The sequence below is a fragment of the Notothenia rossii genome (assembly GCF_949606895.1).
Source record: "Notothenia rossii genome assembly, chromosome: 3".
Lineage (NCBI taxonomy): Eukaryota > Metazoa > Chordata > Actinopteri > Perciformes > Nototheniidae > Notothenia > Notothenia rossii.
Genome location: NC_136901.1, coordinates 82,763,033 through 82,784,888, shown reverse-complemented (window position 1 = coordinate 82,784,888; position 21,856 = coordinate 82,763,033). Strand labels below are relative to the sequence as shown.

The following is a 21,856-nucleotide window of genomic DNA, read 5'->3' as shown; positions in this document are numbered from 1 at the left end:
AATCAGTCTTTATGACCACTGAGCACACTGCTCTCTGCTGTTCATCAGTCTCTCACATGAACACAGCAACAATAGTACCATGGGTCAATGGATATTTATGCATATATTTGATATTTGGAGAGTATAAATGTATCTAAATAATGCTTTGTGAAAAGGTTAAGAGAACTAACCATTTTGTTTTATTTTTCTTGTCTCCTCCCTCCCACCATGTCCTTGTTTGCTGCTTGATGCCGTCCTCAGCACAGCCAAATACAACGTCCTCACCTTCCTCCCCCGATTCCTCTACTCGCAGTTCAGAAGGGCCGCCAACGCCTTCTTCCTGTTCATTGCACTGTTGCAGGTAAGATCAGGTGTTGCTGTGAATCTGTGCCATGGATTTCAATACAAAGATAATACCCTATTAATAGGGCTGCTCAATCAAAACATGTCACAATTATTCTGGTCAGTATTGTGATCAAGATCATTCAAAACAGTTGCTTATTGACTTTGGAAACAACATGCATTTATTGAAATGTTTTAGATTTTTTTTAACTAATACAAATAAAAAAACTAAAGTAATTTCACAGAAAAAAAGGTAATAAAATATTAATTGATAATATACTAATACATTTACTTCATACAGACATTGAAATAAATAATGTAAAAAATAAAAAATGTACAAATAAATTAGATAAAAAAAAAATATATAATAATAATTTGGATATTCATCCAGCCCTTATACATTTGTAATCACTGTACTTCGATACACACACGGACAAGATCATGCTTTCACACACACACACACACACACACACACACACACACACACACACACACACACACACACACACACACACACACACACACACACACACACACACACACACACACACTATACGCTTAAAGCTCTGTAAAGCCTTATTATTCCATTCTTTCACTTTGAGGGATGCCTTTCACATTGTTTTTAATAACAAACCTCTTTACTTTTTTCTTTTTGAGACATGTTATGCCTTTCTTTAACAGCCCACAGTAGATGAAATGACGGGTAAGAAAGATTGAAGAAATGAAATGCAACAAAAGACGATGTTGAAATTCAACGTCAACTCCTAAACCCCAGCCACCTTAGTACTTAACAGTTTTAGTAAATGACAGGAAGTCCATCATGTATTTTCAAACACACACAAACAAAAGATAGTACATGCAAAGACGCAGAAACCTTTTATGCACTCCAGGAAGCATACACTTGACCTGCAGGGTATGTATGGACACAACAGCGAGGTTGATGTATAAGCAAGCAAGAATGTACATTAACACACACACACACACACACACACACACACACACACACACACACACACACACACACACACACACACACACACACACACACACACACACACACACACACACACACACACACACACACACACACACACACACACACACACACACAGCACTTTATAAAATTGCACTGTTGAGGAACCTCCCATCTAAGTTTTCATACATTACATAATTACATCGTAGTTGTTCAATGTTATGACAATAAATCTTGAAAATGTGCTGTATATCCTCATGATGAATAATACATGTAATACTGTGTGTGCTTCTATGACATTGAAAGATACACTTGTTTTTGACATGTCTTGACATAACGTATAACATAATGTCTTTGAAATGAATGGAGTACCGTGGATGACACTACACTGTATTTTATTCCCTCACTGTACCATTACCAATACACTGCAGTAGAAAAAGAATACAACGAGTTCCAATTGTCAAACTGACGTGGAGCCTAAGGAAGGAAAAGCAGGGGTGATGTGAAAGTCTTCCTCTGTTTAAGAAATAAGCCTCTCCGTCTTGGGCAGAGAGCTTCAGTGTCAGGCTGATCGTTGGCTCTGCTCGTGATTTGATTACTCTCCAAAAAGCAGCCACAGATCTTGGCACTGTTTTTGAATTTGATACCAGCACAACAAAGACTTCCTATCCTTGAGGAAGTTTGCAGTAGTTTTCCTGCACACTGTAGGTTTAACATTAATCCCTGTTAAGAACACTGAATAACCACCAATCATTGCTACATGATTCAAATCCATGTCTCAGGTGTTTTCAAAGCTTTGCAGAAAAGATCGAAAAAATGGAGACGGAACACTGCATAGAACTGAGAGTCTGTCTTTACCTATATCCGTGTTGACAGACTACCCTCTGTTAATGAGAGCTTTGAAGATGGGAAAGGTTTCTATCCAGTGACCTTGAAGAAGCTGCTTTGAAAAGCAGCCAGTGTGAATCTTCATTACCTACCTTGTCGATGCTGCGACCTTGAATAAAACATCGATGCAGATGAGGGAGACAAAATATCTATCTCCTTCAACTTTCCTTCGGGATGTATAACAGTGACGATCTCCTGTGGCCCTCACTCGGCTTTAATCACGCTGATGTTTAACTGTTCATTTTGAGAGACTTAAAATAGCCAAATCATTAAACATTCATTGGGGAGAGGGGCATTATAATATTAATGAGAAAGCTGCTCAATATACCTATTTGGAGTTTGCATATACATTTTAAATCTTAAATTCAAGTTAAACTTCCAAAAAAGCTGGTATGACCTGTCATGTAATTCAGGTTAAATATGTTGTTGAGGAGGGAAAGGGAACACTATTTCCTTTGAACATTTTTTTTTCTTCATGTAGCAAATCCCAGATGTGTCTCCCACTGGTCGCTGGACCACACTGGTGCCGCTGCTCTTCATCCTGGTGGTGGCTGCTGTGAAGGAGTTCATTGAGGATCTGGTAAGATAAAACTCAGATATGATTCGAAACTAGTTTTATATATATTTTTTTATCATTAGACACTAGTGTTGGTGTGCGTTTCCCCATGTCGAAAGATCCCGCTTTAGGCTGATTGGCATTATATAAAAAACATGTAATGTTGTCCTGGACATACCTGAGGTTCTGCAGTTGTTCAAGAATGGCCCACTGAATAGTCTGTCTTTCTTGGAGCAGAAATCCCTATATTACTTTACTTAATAAGGATAGTAGGTTACTAGTTCTCAGTTGAATGGATGTCCCTCTATAGAGAGTGAGGGCTTTCTCTTTGTGTCGCGCTGTACAGATTGTCCTCTGAGTGCTGCAGCAGAGAGGAGGCATGATGGTTATATGACCACAGCAGGGAAGTCCCCAACATGTAGACACATTATCACACAGAGAGATGCGCACACACATACATTTCCGAGGTCACAGCTGTGCCGACTGCACCCGCAGTTTTCATTCAGTTAATTAACCTACATACTGAACGCTCATGCACAAAGGCAGTTATTACTAACAAAACAATACAACTCTCTGCTCTTGAGCATACCGGAACTATTGAACAGATGCTTAAAAAATAAATAGGTTCTGCAATTTATTTAAGCACGATAGAGGGATTTAAGTAACATTGTATGAATTCTTCATTGCTGGGAAGTTAGAGTATGTTTGTGTCTCTGTTGGCAAGTAATCCACTCAAGCCCTTTCAAACTAAGTGAGGCATCGTTGCATCGTACTGTATTGCAGTGACCCTGTAATGCGATCAAACATGCAGGTCCCAGCGGGCTGTTACTCTATACTATTAGCCTCCATCTCGTGCTGAAGGGACCAGCGCAGCACTTTCTCTCTCGGCCTGTTGTGAAAAACATTGGAACAAAGCGGTGATGACTCCGTCTGTATTGCTGAAGGTCACCTGCACACGTCTGTTCCCTGTACTGCGCTGTCCCTCACAAGTTGACCTGACAGGGCAACATCGACCCCTAACTTCATGAATCATGCACTATGGACACACGCTGCACAGCACATATCTCACCTTGTTGCCGGCTGCCTCTGCTGTTAAGTTTCCAGTCAAATTGAAATGAAAACAGCAGTTAAGTTTCCACTACTGCGTCACATTAGTAAGCCATATGAGCTGGTTAATCAAGGTAACATTGCAGATGCTCGACCCTTTTCTGATTTCCCCCTCTATAGCTGAAGTCTACACCGGCCTGATACTGCAGGATTTACGCATAACCTCTACATGCTACTCACCCGCCTCCACTGCACTGTGATTACACCATCATTTAAATACAGCACATCTGCCTTTTCTTCTCGTCCATTGGGATAGAAGGTGCGAGAGAGGCAGAGAGGGAATATGTGAGAGGCAGGAAAAGTTGTGGAGTAAGGTATATAAATACATTTCTCTCTTACTATACATTTATGAATAGAGGACGGTCCATATCGCCAGAAGAGATATTGTGCGGGTGAATGAAATGAGCTGACAGGGGATGATGAATGAGCTTTATAAAGGTCTCTACCAGCAAACTTGTTTTCTGGGCATAGTGCAGCTGGTAAAAGTCTGACGCCACAGATGCAGCCAGACAATTCATTAGACGCTACAGAATGCTGCAGGGATACTAAGAACCATTTGATCCAACTGGAGCCTGAAAAGAAGTCTCTTAATGGACGACAGAGAGGAAATGAAGTATAATAGCTATAGAGGAGACTTCAAAGTGGACAAATCCTAAAGAGCAGATACAGCTTAAGGGTTCAGAGTATTTCATAATATATATATATAAGTTATATATAGAGTATAGTGATGTCTTTTCTTGTGTTTGTATTCATCATGAGAAGCACAAATAATGGAACATTAACAGCAGTGTGTTCAGGAAAGTACACGCCTTTTTTAAAATGCTTCATATTTTTGGGTCAAAATTCAAGGATTCCAGATATGATGATGTAATGAAACAAGATGATCGCCAAAGACATCTGCATGCAGGAATGTAGGCGGGAGTTCAGAGGAGTGTTAAAGAAACAACATCATCTACTGGTGTAGGAAAAGAAAAAGGCTTCTAAGGAAAGGACTGATGTCAACTTCCCAGAAAGAGAGGGGGTTATCAAAAGAAATGAATAAGCTACAGAACAGGAGAAGGGGGATTGGGAATAAAAACATGCACTTGTTAGATGATTCATTCAGTGTGCGCCTCCATTGAACAAACTGTTTATATATATATTGTGTTTCATGATCATAAAACCGATTATTGCATTCAACTGAATCAGTGTGCCATTTGAAATGATGAAGATATTACAAAGTTGTGGGGAAACTCACAAAAAAGTCATTGGACTGAAGCAGTATCACATGTAGCATTAATGTTTTTCTGACAGTCCACAGCTCCTTGGAGAAATCTGTTAATACAGTGCTCCATTAACAGCTTTGTGTCACGATCTGTCTGTGTTTTATTTTGTCCTGTCTAGATCTGTCTTTGTTTTCCTGTTTCCCCCCTCGCCGTCCAGCCGTAACAGCTTTGTATTGATGCATCCCACTTCAGCTGCTCTGTTTTGTAGTAGTCAACAAGAACACTTTTTCCCCTCTTGAAAAGCACAGCACAGTGTGCCAAATTCCCCACATTAGCCTCAAATTGCCTGACAATTAGACTACAGTACATTTGAATGGATCTTCAAAGCAAACAGATTATTAGCGCGGACATGAGTAGATACATCCTCTCCTCACTAATCAAGTACAGCAGCACATGTGATTATTTATATGAGACGGACTCAGCAACACATTATGACTCAGCGTGATGCTAGTTGACAAGCTGTCCCTTGGAATCAGCTGTTGGAGTCACAGTTGATTGCATGACCGTTCAACAAACAAGAGAGACGCGAGGGACATTATGCTGATTAGTTTTAAGATGAAGTCTCAAACAGCACCTATAGGGTAATGTTAGTGTTTACGTGGACATCAAATATACCACTTGACAGACAATTATGGATGACAAGAACATATTCTCTATGCAGTGTGTGGTAGAAAGGACATGTAAGGCAAGGCAAGTGTATTTGTATAAAGTAGCACCTTTCAACACAAGGCAATTCAATATGCTTTACAAAAATGAGAGGCATTAAGAAATATTGCAGCAGAAACACATTATAAACTGACATTTAAAAACATTCTTTAAAAAGCAAAGAGAATAAAATGTAGTCACACATTTATTCACATCTCCTTCCAAAGTTGTTGGCATTAGTTCCACATCCGCAACATCCTTATCTTTCAAATGAACTGTAACTTAATAGCTTAATGTATTTGGTAGTCCAGTAAAGCTAAATGGAAAAAGGATCAGACCACATGATCCATTTTAGTAACAATTCTGAGGCTTTTGATCTAACCACATGATCTTCATCCGCATATGGAGTTTGCTCCATTGTGTTGAATTGTAGATGTTCCATTTGAACTTTATCTACAGCAGTGAAAGAAGTGTCATTGTAAGCTGAAGTGTCATGTCAAAAAGCTGCATCGCTGGGCTCCTTTTATTGACTGTTGCTGTGCAGAGTTTTGACCAATCCTTCTTGCAGCACAAACACCATTAATAAACATCTCATTATATATACACATCTCAAAATGGCCAACAGACTGAAAGGCCTGAATATATTTATCATAATGTTTTGCATTTAAATTGTTGTTGACAGCTTTGATCAAGGACCACTTCATTTTCCACCCACGCATATGTTTGCATGTGGTTCCAGCAAATGCTCTTTCAGTTTGGTGACCTGTTGTTGATCATGTTGCGAGCCTTTTGAGATATACTGTATATACAGGACTGTCTCAGAAAATTAGAATATTGTGATAAAGTTCTTTATTTTCTGTAATGCAATTAAAAAAACAAAAATGTCATACATTCTGGATTCATTACAAATCAACTGAAATATTGCAAGCCTTTTATTATTTTAATATTGCTGATTATGGCATACAGCTTAAGAAAACTCAAATATCCTATCTCTAAATATTAGAATAGTTCCTCAGACCAAGTAAAAAAAAAAGATTTATAACAGCAAAACACAATCAAACATTTGAAAATGTCCATTAATGCACTCAGTACTTGGTTGGGAATCCTTTTGCACGGATTACTGCATCAATGCGGCGTGGCATGCAGGCAATCAGCCTGTGGCATTGCTGAGGTGTTATGGATGCCCAGGATGCTTCAATAGCGGCCTTTAGCTCATTAGCATTGTTGGGTCTGGTGTCTTTCAGCTTCTTCTTCACAATACCCCACATATTCTCTATGGGGTTCAGGTCAGGGGAATTTGCAGGCCAATCGAGGACAGTAATGCCATGGTCAGTACACCAGTTACTGGTGGTTTTGGCACTGTGGGCAGGTGCCAGATCATGCTGGAAAATGAATTCCTCATCTCCATAGAGCTTTTCAGCAGACGGAAGCATGTAGTGCTCTAAAATCTCTTGGTACACAGCTGCATTTACTCTGGGCTTGATGAAACACAGTGGACCAACACCAGCAGCTGACATGGCTCCCCAAACCATCGCTGACTGTGGGAACTTCACACTGGATTTCAAGCAACTTGGATTTTGCTCCTCTCCAGCCTTTCTCCAGACTCTGGCGCCTTGACTTCCAAATGAAATAAAAAACTTGCTTTCGTCTGAAAAGAGGACTTTGGACCACTGTGCAACTGTCCAGTGCTTCTTTTCCTTAGCCCAAGTCAGACGCCTCTTCCGTTGTCTTGAGTTCAGAAGTGGCTTGACCATGGGAATACGGCTATTGTAGCCCATTTCCCGGACACGTCTGTGAACAGTGACCTTTGATACCTGGACTCCAGCTTCAGTCCACTGTCTTTGAAGCTCCCCCAAATTCTGGAAGCGACTCTTCTTCACAATGCTGTTAAGGCTGCGGTCATCTCTCTTGGTTGTGCAGCGTTTCCTGCCACATTTCCCCCTTCCAACAGACTTTTTGTGGATGTGCTTTGAAACTGCACTCTGTGAACAGCTTGCTCTTTGAGAAATGTCTTTTTGTGTCTTACCCTCCTGATGGAGGGTGTCAATGACGGTCCTCTGGACAGCAGTCAGATCAGCAGTCTTCCCCATACTTGTGATTTAGTTTACTGAACCAAGCTGAGTGTTTTTCAAGGCTCAGGAAACCCTTGCAGGTGTTTCGAGTTAATTAGACGATTCAAGTGATTCGTTGAACACCCTACTAGTATACTTTTTCATGATATTCTAATATTTAGAGATAGGATATTTGAGTTTTCTTAAGCTGTATGCCATAATCAGCAATATTAAAATAATAAAAGGCTTGCAATATTTCAGTTGATTTGTAATGAATCCAGAATGTATGACATTTTTGTTTTTTTAATTGCATTACAGAAAATAAAGAACTTTATCACAATATTCTAATTTTCTGAGACAGTCCTGTATTATGTCATATTATTGAATGCTGTTTGTTCCTGTGAAAGATCTGATAAATTGAATATCGCACAGCAACAGTGAATACCATTTTTTGTTATAAAGGGTAGATTAGGGCATGAACATGTTTAAGATGATTGGGTGTTCTAGCTGGGCCACGACATGCTATCATGGTACTGTAGGAGCCATTGGACAACGGCATTACTCAAATGTTTTACTGCATAATGTGAGCCTGTGGAAATGGACCGTTGTATAGTCCTTCTAAGAGCGTTCACATAACTCGGCAGTCAGTGAGAAGTGTTACTTTACGTTAGACTTCCTCTTTCCACTTCGTAGTACGTGGTGCTGTGGTGTCAGCCTTTAAAGAGGCCTTGTCTTCTTTAAAAGGTGGATACATTGAGGCTTTTATTAACATAAAGCTGTTGGTCTTTTTCTGATTCTTTTCTTGTTGTTTCAGCTCAATTGTGTGTTTGCTTTTTGCTTTTTTATTTCATGTATATTAGAGGATAAATTGTGTTTTTGTTCCTTACAGAAACGACACAATGCTGATGGTATTGTCAACAGAAAGGAATGTCAAGGTATTGAAAACATTTTCCTCTTTTATATTTATATATACCGGTATATGTAATATAAAAACCTGTGTATTGTTGGTTTACTAGTTCTCCTTCAATCCTTCATAAATCTGATCTCTCACTGTACCATGCCTCTCATTTTCCTTGCCCTCTTTGTCTCTTGCTGTAACTTTCTCTCTCTCTCTCTTTCTCTCTCTTTCTCTCTCTCTCTCTCTCTCTCTCTCTCTCTCTCTCTCTCTCTCTCTCTCTCTTTTCTCACCACAGTTCTGAGGAACGGTGCCTGGGAGATCGTGCACTGGGAGAAGGTATTTACCCACAATGTGTCACTAATGGTCAAATTCACCAGCCCACATGTTTCTCATCTCGAGCACATTTTCCATCTAGTGTGCTGTTGACAATTAGAGGAAATGTGTGTACACATACTGTAAACACACATGTGCAAACACCTCCCCCCTGACCCCTTTAATATCCAGCCGCTAATTAACCCCTCGTTCCCATGTGGGCGTTGTGATTAGGAGGCGTTGCTAGAGGACAAAGACAAGCTTCCTCGTTCTCCCCATAATGAAATAATTTTAGAAGGAAAAAAACACCAGGCATTACAGAAATATTGCTTCATCCAGAGGGTGCAATCAGCCTGTAGCAGTGAAATATAAGATTCATTTTCCTTTCTGCTGTCGAGGATATGAGACAGCAGAAAAAGAAAAAAAACATTACAAGAAGCATTTGTTGATTTGTTCTTGACAACTAACTGAACAGCAGGAGATGTGGTGTCTGTGTAAACATGTTGCTAGCTCCAAAGCTTGACTGGAAATCGCACTATTTTATAAAGGCAAAAATATGTCATACATCGAGATGAATACAAAATAGAACATGAGCACTACATCACATATTAAAGGTCCCATGTCATGGCCGTTTCTACTGATCATCAAACGTAACAGCGGACGTAACGTAACGGCTCCGCAGATTGGTCCGATCTGCAGAGCCGTTACGTTACGTCACTATACCCGAAATACGTCACTATACCCAAGAAGTAAACAATGGAAAAAGAGAAATCTCCAACGAGGCGTTCTGGGGCAGCATAGACAGGTATTTCCTGTGTTAGAGTTTTACTCGCTACAGGGTGTACTTTGAGGGTTTGTGACTCTGCAGACCGTTTACATGCATAAAAAACTACAGAAAACACAAGTGGACCGGTACTAACCAGAAAAGCATGACATGGGCCCTTTAATACACAAGTCAGCATGCTATAATAAAATCAAATGAGATATAGGTTGCAGTCCATGATAAATGCTATATAATGAGGTTTAGGGGGTATTCATTCTTACAGTAATTGAATCTTAACTGTTTTTAAATAGAACTTTTTAGCATCAGAGGCAATGACGCAGGGTTTCTGTAACTAACAAAATCAAGTATTGATGCATTGACTTGGTTCATGCCAGGAGAGAATCAGGGAGTTTCTTGCTGGAATTTGAATGTTCCTCGTCTTTATATATCCAGAACTGCTCTCTAAAAAGGGTAGCTTTAAATAATGAAAGTGTTTTACATCTTCATCATGCATATTGTAAAAGCAGCTTCTCTCCCAAACTTCTCCAAGTTCCTTTCAGGGCAGCTTGAATGATGCCAACATGATCTCTCTTCTGTTTAGTCTTCAACAAACACCTACATCATAATTCATTATTAGATGATAGTGATGATTTCATGTTACCCTATTTTTCAGCTGTATTACATTTTTACATTGTAGAAAACAAGATGTTTAATTATTGTTCATAACGTTTGTACTCCCTGCTGTTATAAACTTGCATTGTAAATTTGATTTGAGTGACAAGATAACTCAGACGAGTTTTTTACACAGGTCCTTCCTGCGTAAGCTCACTTATTTTTGACAAAACACATTATGATGTCCTTCTCTTTGATCTTCAGTTATGTCATTATTCAGCATTTCAGGGTGCTTTTTATGTCACTGCTGCCTTTCATCTGAGATTGTTCATGCACAATTCTTCATAATAATAATAATACATTTTATTTATATAGCGCTTTTCACAACTCAAAGACGCTTAATAGTTAATAGATGTTAAATGTTACCTTATACATGTAGGAATATAACATACCTCTTGTATAGCATTGGTGAGCTTGTAGTTGTATGCTAAGTGCATGCACCTGTTATGAAAGGTTGATCATTAACTTAAAGAAGACTCCTGCGGTGTCTGTACTTTGTTCACTGCCTTACATTTCTCTCACCAGCTGTGTATTTTTTTGCAGTTGTATAGGCAGTGCACAGCAGTAACCAATTTATTTTCACAGGTTGAAGTGGGCAATATTATTATAGTAAATGGCGGTGATTTCGTTCCTGCGGATGCTGTCAATGTGTCGTCCAGGTATAGGAGTCCAACCTAATGCCACACTGTGGAAACTCCGCCCTTCTTCTCTTGCCCTTGCTTTCTCAGCTCTTCCTTAAGAAGTGATGGTTGGACCATACAACGAGCCAAGTGGCTACAATCCTGCATTGGAAATCAAATCAGAACCTTTCGTTATACACAACTTTTTCATTCCACTAATTGTACTTTCGTATCTTGTTGTGACAACCATAATTTCTCTAGGTGGGAGGCTGGTAATGTGATATTGAATTAGGATCAGATGGATCAGACATGTCGACACACCTACCTCCTTCACCTTTTCAAAAAAAGATGTGGTCCTGCTATTAAACTAACATCGATTCTTTATCCCTCTTTAAGAGAATTTCAAATGTAGATTACTTAAGATATCTTTCTTTCTCCCCCCCCCCCCCTGTGGAACAACTGCCCCACCTCCTCTATCTCGCCCCCTGCTGGTGCGTGGTTGGTCAAATCAGGTGGCCGTTGGGGAAGTACTCAGAGCTTCAAACGGGGATCACCTGCCGGCTGACCTCGTCATACTGTCGTCCAGGTCAGAAAACCAGCAACATTCACAACATTCACAGTCATGGGAGAGATGGCGAGTGTGTGTACCAAGTGTGACGAGACATCTTAGCGCTTCTCTCTATAAAATACACTTTATTTTACAGACTAGAGGAAAGAAAGAACCTGTTGTCATTCTGGCAACAACCAGATATTGTCACAGTGCCACAGTCAATGAGTGTTCCTTCCCTTGTTTCTACTTTTCCTCTACATCGTGGTTTGGCAGCCATACTAGTGTTGGTTTGTATAGCCATTTTATTATGTTGTGTTCTTAAAAGACCCAACCGCAGTAGACCCTTTTTAATGTGTGTGCTCAGAGTGAATGGAGACCTCTAGTATTACGACACAGGAGTTCATGCTCCTTTTTTCACATCCTTTTTTCACATCCTTTTTATTGAGTGTGAACAGATTTTCCACATTCTTACCCTTTGCATGGCTTGTATGGCACCCTGCATGCAACAAAGTCATTTTGTGTTCTCATGTGACAGTATGCATGTTGTCACTTTACAAGATATGAAGTTGAAAATAGTCTTTGAATTCAAAGTAGATTTTATAATTCATTTCCTGGCCATGGCTTCAGACTTCTGCTCATTTACATGAAACAAAGCTCTCGTTTCATGGGTAATAGGGCCTGATTCCAAACCTCTTATTGACTGCAGTAGGGCTTCAGTGTCCAGATCTCCTTTTCCTTTTCCTTTTCACCCTGCTTGTGTTTGGACCAGCCTTGGGTATGAATAAATCACTCTATAAAGAGAGCAGCTAACCAGAGGCCCAGCTCACCTTAAGCACCGTTATGCTCTCCCTCTCTGTCCCCGTGCCCAGAGTCTGTCAGAGGCCGTTTGTTGTGCTCGGCATGCTTCCTCGCTGACAAATTCCTCCTCTGGCACCGTCCCCTCTTCCTGTCCCTTAGCAGTGTATTTAAGACGGTTCACCTCTAGGGTAGCAGCTAATCATTTGTTTAATCTTGTATTTAGTGTACATTAAGTGGGTAACTTCTGCTTTTTGTACCTGAGTGGCCTTCAGGCTGACATGCAGCATCTTTGCTTGCAGTAATCTAGTCTTATATAAATATTCTGTTGAAATTCGGCTGAAATTAAAAGTGAAAGTGAGAAGTTACGATTGTTAAATAATCAGTAGTTTATTATATTGATACAATATTATATAGATCATTTTGAACAGCTAAGGATAGATATATTGTAATATTTGAATAAATAGCAGCACTCATCTTGTATCACTACTCAAAGTGTCTATATCCTCTCCCTCCTCTACAGTGAACCACAGGGAATGTGCTACATTGAAACGTCTAACCTGGATGGAGAAACAAACCTTAAAATCCGACAGGTGATTGTCTATTTTTCTTACTTCTCATACAAGTTACTGCCCCTACAATGAGGAAGAAGTGTTATATTCTGAGAAGTTAACGATACACACATTGATTAAAAATGAAAACACTGCTCTAATGACTTCAACAGGGTCTCCGAGTGACCTCAGACATACGGGACATTGAAAGCCTGATGCGTCTCTCTGGGAAAATGGAGTGTGAGAGCCCGAACCGTCATCTGTACGAGTTTGTTGGGAACCTCCGCCTCGAAGGACACAGGTGGGCCCAGTCGCAGAGCTCCATGCCTGGCTCTCTGCCCCTCTTACCAACTCAATAAACCATTAGCCAGGAGCAGAGCCCGTATTATGAGGTTTAAGGGATTCTTTAGTACGTCTGCTAAACAAATAAAAGCACCTGCCTCAGTGAAATGTAGTGAGATATTTATTTTGAGGATTTTCCATTGTACTGAAAATGAGTTATATGCTGTATGCCTGCTTTTATTATTGATGGCTCCATTCAAGGAGTTTGGGACACTTTTCTGAAAGGGCATTGTTACCAGGAGCACTTTGTGTATGCTTTGATGAGCTGTGTTTTCATCTTGATTGGAAATCTTTTTCAAATACTTTTTTCCAATTATTACATGTACACACAGATTCAAATGTATAATTAAGAGTTATACTCTATATGGGAAAATGCATTTTAATTGTAATTGGGTGACACATGTTTAATGCTGACTGTGTCTATAAATAAAATGGACAATAACAAGTCTTTCACAACACACATTGTTGTTGTGTAATATCTGTGTCAGTATAGATTCTTTGGTGATACAATTTTTATTATTTTTTAGAAATGGCATATTCATCAGTAAGGATTCAGAAAGGTTTATGTAAAAGCAGTGATCGTATGTAAGGTCAGCACTCGTTGATTTAAGCTCACATTGGAAGGCTTGTTGTTTGTTGTCTTGCAAAAATAAGATAATGAATTGTCATTATTAATGTCTTTACCATCAGACCAACTTGTATGAGCTTATTTCTCTGTGTACTAATGACAATGCTGTGTTTCTTTACTGCAGTACAATCCCACTGGGTCCAGACCAGATCTTACTGAGAGGAGCCCAGCTGAGGAACACTCAGTGGGTGCACGGTGTGGTGGTCTACACCGGACATGACACCAAGCTCATGCAGGTACTGTAAAGCTTTGTGAGGGTCATATTAGGGTTAAAGATTAATTAACCTGACAAAGCTCAGTCTGGTGAACTGCTGTAGTCTTAATGTTATTCATTGTTCATCATTTTGGTGCGGACTTACTTATTTTGTGCAAATAAATACTTAAAAAACACGCAACAATGCATGTGCGCCACCACCAAAAATGTCATGTTCCTAATCACCGTGTTAAAAGCGGTCACTTTATCTCGCGTTGTTTTGAAAGCCGACGTAGAGAACATCACCATCGGTTTTACTTCTTAATTATTATGATATTCTTTTAACATAACTCAATTGTCATATATTACCCAGAATTCCACTCGGCCTCCTCTGAAGCTGTCCAACGTGGAGCGTATCACCAACTTCCAGATCCTGGTGCTGTTCGGCTGCCTGCTGGCCATCTCTCTGCTCTGCTCCATCGGCCAGACCATCTGGAAGTACCAGTACGGCAACGATGCCTGGTACATGGATCTCAACTGTAAGAGTCTCCACAGCCCACGCTGCTGCTCTTATTCCACATAATTTGTCTCACTTGTCCATATCAGCTTATTCCTTTGTCATTTTAATTTCCTAAATGCTGGTATGTGTTGTGTCGTTTTTATGTTGCCTCAGTTAAACTATGTTTCGCATTACAAGTGAAATATGTGGCAATGTGGGGAATAAGTGAATTCCCTGTTAACTGAGAAAAGACAGCTGTGACATGCATAGATGTGTTGTGAATGAGTGAAAACAGAAATGGTTGAATATCACTGCGCTGCTGTACTTTTTTGTTCCTTTCTAATGTTCTGTTTGATTTTGTTGTTTTCTTTGTTGTCGTTTTTTTAACAGCTCCAGGTAACAACCATTTAAAAGCCTTGGCCATCCGTGAATGACCCTCCCTTACTAACCCCTTACTGAAGCTCTGCCTTTGCTAAGCAAATGAAGCCCCCTACCCTCGCCCCCTATATGGTTGCCCTACTTTGTATGGGCCCATGCCACGGACAAGCACATACCAGGGATCCAACAATAGGTTTTTCCCCTCCAGCTCTCTTATACCTTCGTCTAGTTATTTTCAGTGCCTGATGCAAACAGTGTCTCACTTTTCCTCCATTCTTTTGTGCCACGTTAAACACTTTGCAGTTTCCAAGCTTCAGACCCTCATCTTATTTTTTTCCCCCCTTAATTTCCGAGAAATGAATAGCAACATTTACTTTTACTGCCAGGGAGATGAGGTACTCGGGAAGCTTTTCCTAGCAGGAGGCTTATACGTGTTTATTGCTCGAACACATCATGTGGTGCAACCCAAGGGGCAAGAGCTGACATTTTCTAAATGCCTCTGTCGCTTCCTTTTGTTGTGTGGAGTTTTCTAATGACAGACAGACAGAGAGGAGAGGGAGGGAGTGAGGCGGAGAGGTGAAAACCTGTTTAGTTTAACATGAATTCGCCAGACAATTCCATACAATTTCAAGATACTATTTACACAAAACTAAATACATGGGCTGCTCGGTTTGTGTTGCAGTATGTCTGTTGTGGTGAAGCTCTGAACCTGGTGTGCAAAGTGCTTATCGTGACACTCTGGCCATTACTCTGTACCCCGATAGGCCTGTGTAGGAGAGGTTGTGCCCTGGTCAATTTCAGCTTGCACTACGACTTACACTGTCCCTTTCTACGGAATGTTGCATTGGCTTCTATTGGTCTCGTAAAGGGTTTTAACATTGTCCTCAGTGGCATTAAAACCCACATCTTAAACTCCCTCTAAGACTCTGATGAGGGGAGTGTAAGTCATAAGGCAGGCCTCCATCTTGAGACTGATTGTACTTCCATAAGGAGTTGTTGAGACTCTGTCCAGTGCACATTATCCAACCAGTGACAAAAGAGAGAGGTGGGGAGATTGTCAAATCTTAAACATCATATTTACTTTAATCACTAAATTGCTCTAATTTCACTCACTTACCAACATTTGGAAGCAGACAGGAACAGAAGAGTCAACGTTAGCCCGCTGCGCGTCACCAAGCTTGTATGTCACACAGGCCTGCGATTATGCACGCCCCGTGAGTAATTCATTTGACTTTGACCCGCTGCAGAGTGCTGACACAGGTCATCCCCGGCATTAAGCCTATACATAGTGACAACTAAACTTCATGCAGATTGAGGGCAAAAATGATGAATGTTCATTTGTTATGCATTCGTGCCACCTGCTACAGTTTTTTCTAGGTAGTTGTGCATTTATCACCATATCATTGACTTTATGCTGACTATCTCTGTTTTAAACTGCTGATGTCTCAACCGACGGCATGGTAACGTTTCTTTTGTTGAGGTGGTGTGGTATTCTCACTGTAATGTACATGTGTCACACCAAACGGAAAAAAAATTCTTCCCGGTTAATGAAACCATAACAATTTACAGTCCAACTACGGTACTGTGAATTAGTTACAAAAGTATTGTAATGTTGGTTAGAAAATCTTATATATTCATTTTGCTCTTACATTACAGTGACATATATTTAAGAGACGACATCAGGTGCACTTTTGCACTTTTGTGACTTGTGCATGTCCTGGTTTGCTTTGATTTCTATTTATCTTAATGGCTCTCTACTGATCCCACGCAGTATCCCTGTCTCATCTGACCTCACAAATCTTGCCTAACATCAAATAACAAGCTGGCTACTAGAATTTAGCGACAGGAGGTGACGTAGTGATCTTCATTAACACCCAAACTTTTTTGCTGGCATAATCCACCCCCTCTTTTCCACTCCTTGTTGGTTGAGAATGTGCTATGGACTGAATCTCCCTCCTTTGTCTTGAGAGCATCCAATATGTTTGTCTTCCTCCCCACTTCTGAAAAAGTACTCCCTCCTATGTGTGTCGTTGTACCAGTAGCAGTAGCTTCCATTCTGCCATCCAGTTTTTTGTTTTGCAATCGTTCTGTCATGGGGAAGGGCTGTCCCTCTCAACCACATTGCTAAGATCAAGGCTTGGGTTGAGGAAAGTAACATTTGCACCTCCTGCAAGCTGAGGAAAGGTAAATCACATCCCTCCTGTTTTCATGTTTGATGTCAGTGGGGTTACATGTTTGATCATTGCCAATTGTTTGGGGCATTGGGGGGGACCAGCATCATTTTGCATAGTGCTTTGTGGAATTCATTGCCTGGATCATGCTGGATGCCAAGGCTGCTGCTGTGACACTAATGACATTAGAAATACTTCAATCCCTGTACGCTACTTTGAATCTTCAGGACATTAAATTGGACTGTTAATCGGTCGAGTCGTAAGAAGATGAGGTTGGGTGGAAGAAATGGCTAATTCCAGCTAATGCACGATGTTAGCCCGAAACATTCTGTGGATTGGGATAATGTCGATCATTGGCTGGAAGTAGCTTTGGGCCTTTTCATTGAACTAACTGATATGAATGGACCAGCACTGATGAGTCTCCCGTGTATCACTTCCCTTTGTCCAAAACTCGTCCTTTGATAGATGGCGGAGCGGCTAACTTTGGCCTTAACTTCCTCACCTTTATCATCCTCTTCAACAACCTGATTCCCATCAGCCTCCTGGTCACACTGGAGGTTATCAAGTTCATCCAAGCCTTTTTCATCAACTGGGTGAGTTAAAGCTATAGTCTGTATTGTAACTTAATTAAACTAATATATAGAAGCACTCACATGTTTACAGGAATGTTTATGTTAACATTCATGCAAACATAGAGGCATGCATTAAAAAGTCACTTTTGTAAGCAGCATGCACAAAAGCAGGAACACTCTGAAACCTGACTGACGTGAAACATTTGAGTGAGCACCTAGAATATCTTTGGTCTTATATCTTTCGCAACTAGGTCAGCCCACCAAATATATCTGCTGAGGTTTTTTTTTTTTCACAAAGTTATTTTGGGTCTCCTTTATTCATTAAATGTTAAATTAAAGTCATAGCAAGGAATTTCTTGGCAACATTAAGGGCAGTTCTTGCATTTTCTGCAGGGGAAAACAGATTGTGGGGACTGTTGCTGTTTTTTAAAATGTCTGCTTTTATGTACTGTACTGCTACTGTGCATTTCAATGTCTTTGTGATTTGCTCTAAGGACACCGATATGCTTTATGAGCCCACCAACACACCGGCCCAGGCTCGCACCTCTAACCTGAATGAAGAACTAGGCCAGGTACACTATGCTGCTCAAATAATACTTCACTTTATGCCAATTCTCACTATAAATACCTTTTTAGAAGGAAATAAATTAAGTTGTATTCTCTCTTTTTACCCATACAGGTGAAATACATTTTCACTGACAAGACGGGGACCCTGACCTGCAACGTGATGCAGTTCAAGAAGTGCACCGTCGCCGGTGTGGCCTATGGGTACGTTCCCCTTTCTACGCTTTTTGATTACTCCTTGCCTCTCCCATCACCTTCATTAAACGCCGAGTTTGCATCCCAGTGCAGCTGGCGTCTCTCTCTCCTCCCTTTCCTTCTCATTAGCAGCTGCATCAGTGCTCCTCTCAACATAAACTATAAATAACAGGCGGACAGACATTTGGAAGCGAAGGCACTTTACTCTCTCCTACGTAGGGTTTCGTCCATTGCTTGTGACGTTGGAGGTGGTTGTGAAAACTGTCTGTATGTTTCAGTATTTTCCCTACAGAACTGGAACTCTTGACGGACGTGAGAAACAAGAACAGCCGCTTACAGTATCTCCTAAAAATAAGTAGGGCTGTCCCGAATACAATTTTTCGGGCTCGGGATATTCGGTAGTAATCAGAGGCGAATATTTGAATATTCGGTGCGGAGAGAATTGTATTTTTTTTTTATAATATTTTTTTTCAAAAATATATTTTTTTCAAAAAGGTTTCATAACACGCTCCGAACCCGAGACACCTGACAACACGCTGTTAAGCAGAAGCGCAGAAAGAGCATACTATTACGATTTATATTTATTTATTGTCTCAGTACTCGCAAACATTCAAACTAAATGTGTCCTCTGTAGGGTAACTGTAGGGTCTGCTGTATTGTTGAGGATGCTGATGGCTATGGACACAAGTTATTATTAGGCTGAGCTACTCAACTTTAAGCCAATAATGCCTTAGCCCCAGATGTTCCCACATTACTCCTATTATTTTCACTATTCGGATACAATTAAAAAACTAATATGAAAAAACAATTTGGTTGCTTGCTTGCAACTATTTTCCAAGCAAAGTAAGTGCACGTTTTTATCATGTGTCACGTTACTGTTTAAACGGCGGATAAAGCAGCTTCATCATGGCAACTTGACACCAGCTAAGCTAAGCTAGGCTACTACTTACAGCATCCAGGTGACTTTTCAGAGTTGTTGTGCCACCGTGGTAGGCCAGTTTCTTATCGCATATTTGCCACATATTCTTCTTACCGTCGTCCAATTTAAAATGGTCCCACACAGCTGAAGTCTTCGGCATTTTGTGGGTGAAACGAGGTGAAGCGTGCCGTTTGCGTTCGTGACTGTGAGTGAACACGATGTCAGGAGCACAGGCTGAGATTGTATATATTTCCGCATTTTAACAGTGCAATTCAAAAGTATAAATATAGTATAAGAATATGGCAATTCGCCTTTATTAATAGCATACATTTAGAAAAATTAAAATAAAAAAACGAATATCCGAATAATGAAATTGAAACCCGAATAGTTGGCCAACGAACGAATATTCGAATAGTTGAATATTCGGGTACAGCCCTAAAAATAAGAATTCAACCAAATTCACTTTTTCCCTCAGCTCCACTGACGTAAAACCATATTCTATTACTTTTAAACATTTCACTAAATCAGACCTTAAGGTATTATTTCTCCCTTGGAAATACTCTCATTGTATTTCAGTACTAGGATAATTAGTCTCAGTGGATGCAAAACAAGTGGGAGAGCAGATCTTCACAGAACCAAAGCAAGTGCTGGCGTGACAGTACATGAATAATCCCATTAGGATTCAATTAAAAGCTTGATTGATGAAGTGCAGGCTGAAGGACAAATGGGGGAATCTTATCTGGAGTTCTCTGTGACAAAGCTCTCATTATGGTATGATTGCTATTCTAAACTTCTCATTGTCAATCCAAGGATCAAATCCAAGTCATTTTAAGTAGGAATAATGTTCGTGAAAACGTATTGCCGACATCTCTTTCTTTTTTTAAACTATTGCTGTTGAACCAAGGCTGTGCTCTTATTTTTGGTATCGAGTTGTTTGTTTCCTTTCCATGTTTCTTTTTTCATGCCTTTTTTAATGGGTATTTTATTGGGCCAACACACTCCAGACACTCCTTTTCAGCAAAGATTGAAGTTAGGCAGCAGTCTCTCTCTCCTTCACCCAAGTAGAGATGTTTTGAAACGAGGACTCCCTCTTATGTAACTGATAAATATGGATGAGTGTTTCATAGCAGCAGAGAAAAAGGCAGGTTCTAATGAGACGAGCCTTTTGACGATGCTATATTTTGGCCTCTTCCTTCTCTAGGTTTAATGAAAACTGGAGTTGGAACTGTAAGATACAAAAACTGTCCACAGTTAATATGTAATACATTCAGTTGCTTTCATTAATTTAACTCTTCCTTCGTAGAATATATACAAATTCGTTTCTTGGCATGTTCATGTTTGCAGGTTTGAGTTGGATGTTGATTATGATTTTTAACTTTAGTCTTCAAAAACACTGTTTCAGAATTTCTAAATGTTGATTTTATTCAGTTGTCATTCTCTTCATAGAATGGGAGGGATGAAACCCTCTTTAATGGTCACACAGCACACACAGTGACATTTGTTCTCTGCATGTAACCCATCCTAGTACCAGGAGTCTAGTACTAGGAGCAGCTATTGTACAGGGCCCGGGGAGCAATGGGAGTGAGGGTGGAAGGGGGATGTCTGGTGCCTTGCTCAAGGGCACCACGGCAGGGCAGGAGGTGAACTGGGACCTATCCAGGGACTTGAACCGGCGACCCTATGGCTCCCAGTCTAAACCCCTACTGACTGAGCCACTGCCTGCCATAATCATGACATATTATTACCAATCAGTATATTAGAGACCATTACAATTGAAACGGTGCTATTCCAAAAATCATATTTATATTCTTATTTATAATTGTAGTGAGCTTTTTTGTTCCCAAAACAACGCTATTTCTGTAAGTTCTTAATTAGGTCTTGGCTTTACAGTTTATCGGACATATATTTAATGATATACACTTACAGTGAATTCATGAGTCTTGTATTTAACAGCTTGGCGTGCTTGATTCTGTTTGCACACTTAGATGTTCGACTTGACGAAAGGCACTTGTCTGCTTGCCCGAGGTTAATCGTGAAATATGTCACTTATGAAAGTTGGGAGTTCTTGCTTCGTTCATCCCTTAATTCTCATATCAGTAACAGCTCTACCTCTAGGATGAATGCACTGCAATGCTTCTACATTTATTTAGGACAGATTTAAAATGACATGACTTTACTTCAATGATAGTAGGATATCTTTTTGCCCAAAAAATATCATTTGAGTTAAAATGAATACAAAACAAAGGCACGTGCCACTTATTTTGTGGCATGACTTGTAATATGACGGCAACACACGCACAAAGCCCCCCCGACACTGCCGCCTGCATGTGTTCCTCACCACAAAATGAAGTGCTGCTGTAATTAATAAAGCAAACCCCAAGGGTGTAAACTTTAATTAATTCCACTGGCTCGAAGAGTAAAATCCAAG

The 21,856-nt window shown here is 40.2% G+C and overlaps 1 protein-coding gene across 2 annotated transcripts in view; it reads left to right on the top strand.

Moving 5' to 3' along the window:
- Window positions 1-21,856, top strand: part of atp8a1 (ATPase phospholipid transporting 8A1) — a 107,801-nt gene that overhangs the window by 24,156 nt on the left and 61,789 nt on the right. For both annotated transcript variants that reach the window (XM_079670298.1, XM_079670297.1), the window contains exons 3-14: window positions 241-340; window positions 2,664-2,762; window positions 8,696-8,741; window positions 9,000-9,040; window positions 11,584-11,657; window positions 12,940-13,009; window positions 13,141-13,268; window positions 14,062-14,173; window positions 14,504-14,669; window positions 17,644-17,771; window positions 18,245-18,322; window positions 18,430-18,518. In XM_079670298.1, the coding sequence (XP_079526424.1) occupies window positions 241-340; window positions 2,664-2,762; window positions 8,696-8,741; window positions 9,000-9,040; window positions 11,584-11,657; window positions 12,940-13,009; window positions 13,141-13,268; window positions 14,062-14,173; window positions 14,504-14,669; window positions 17,644-17,771; window positions 18,245-18,322; window positions 18,430-18,518 (1,131 nt within the window). The remainder of the gene's footprint in view (window positions 1-240; window positions 341-2,663; window positions 2,763-8,695; window positions 8,742-8,999; window positions 9,041-11,583; window positions 11,658-12,939; window positions 13,010-13,140; window positions 13,269-14,061; window positions 14,174-14,503; window positions 14,670-17,643; window positions 17,772-18,244; window positions 18,323-18,429; window positions 18,519-21,856) is intronic.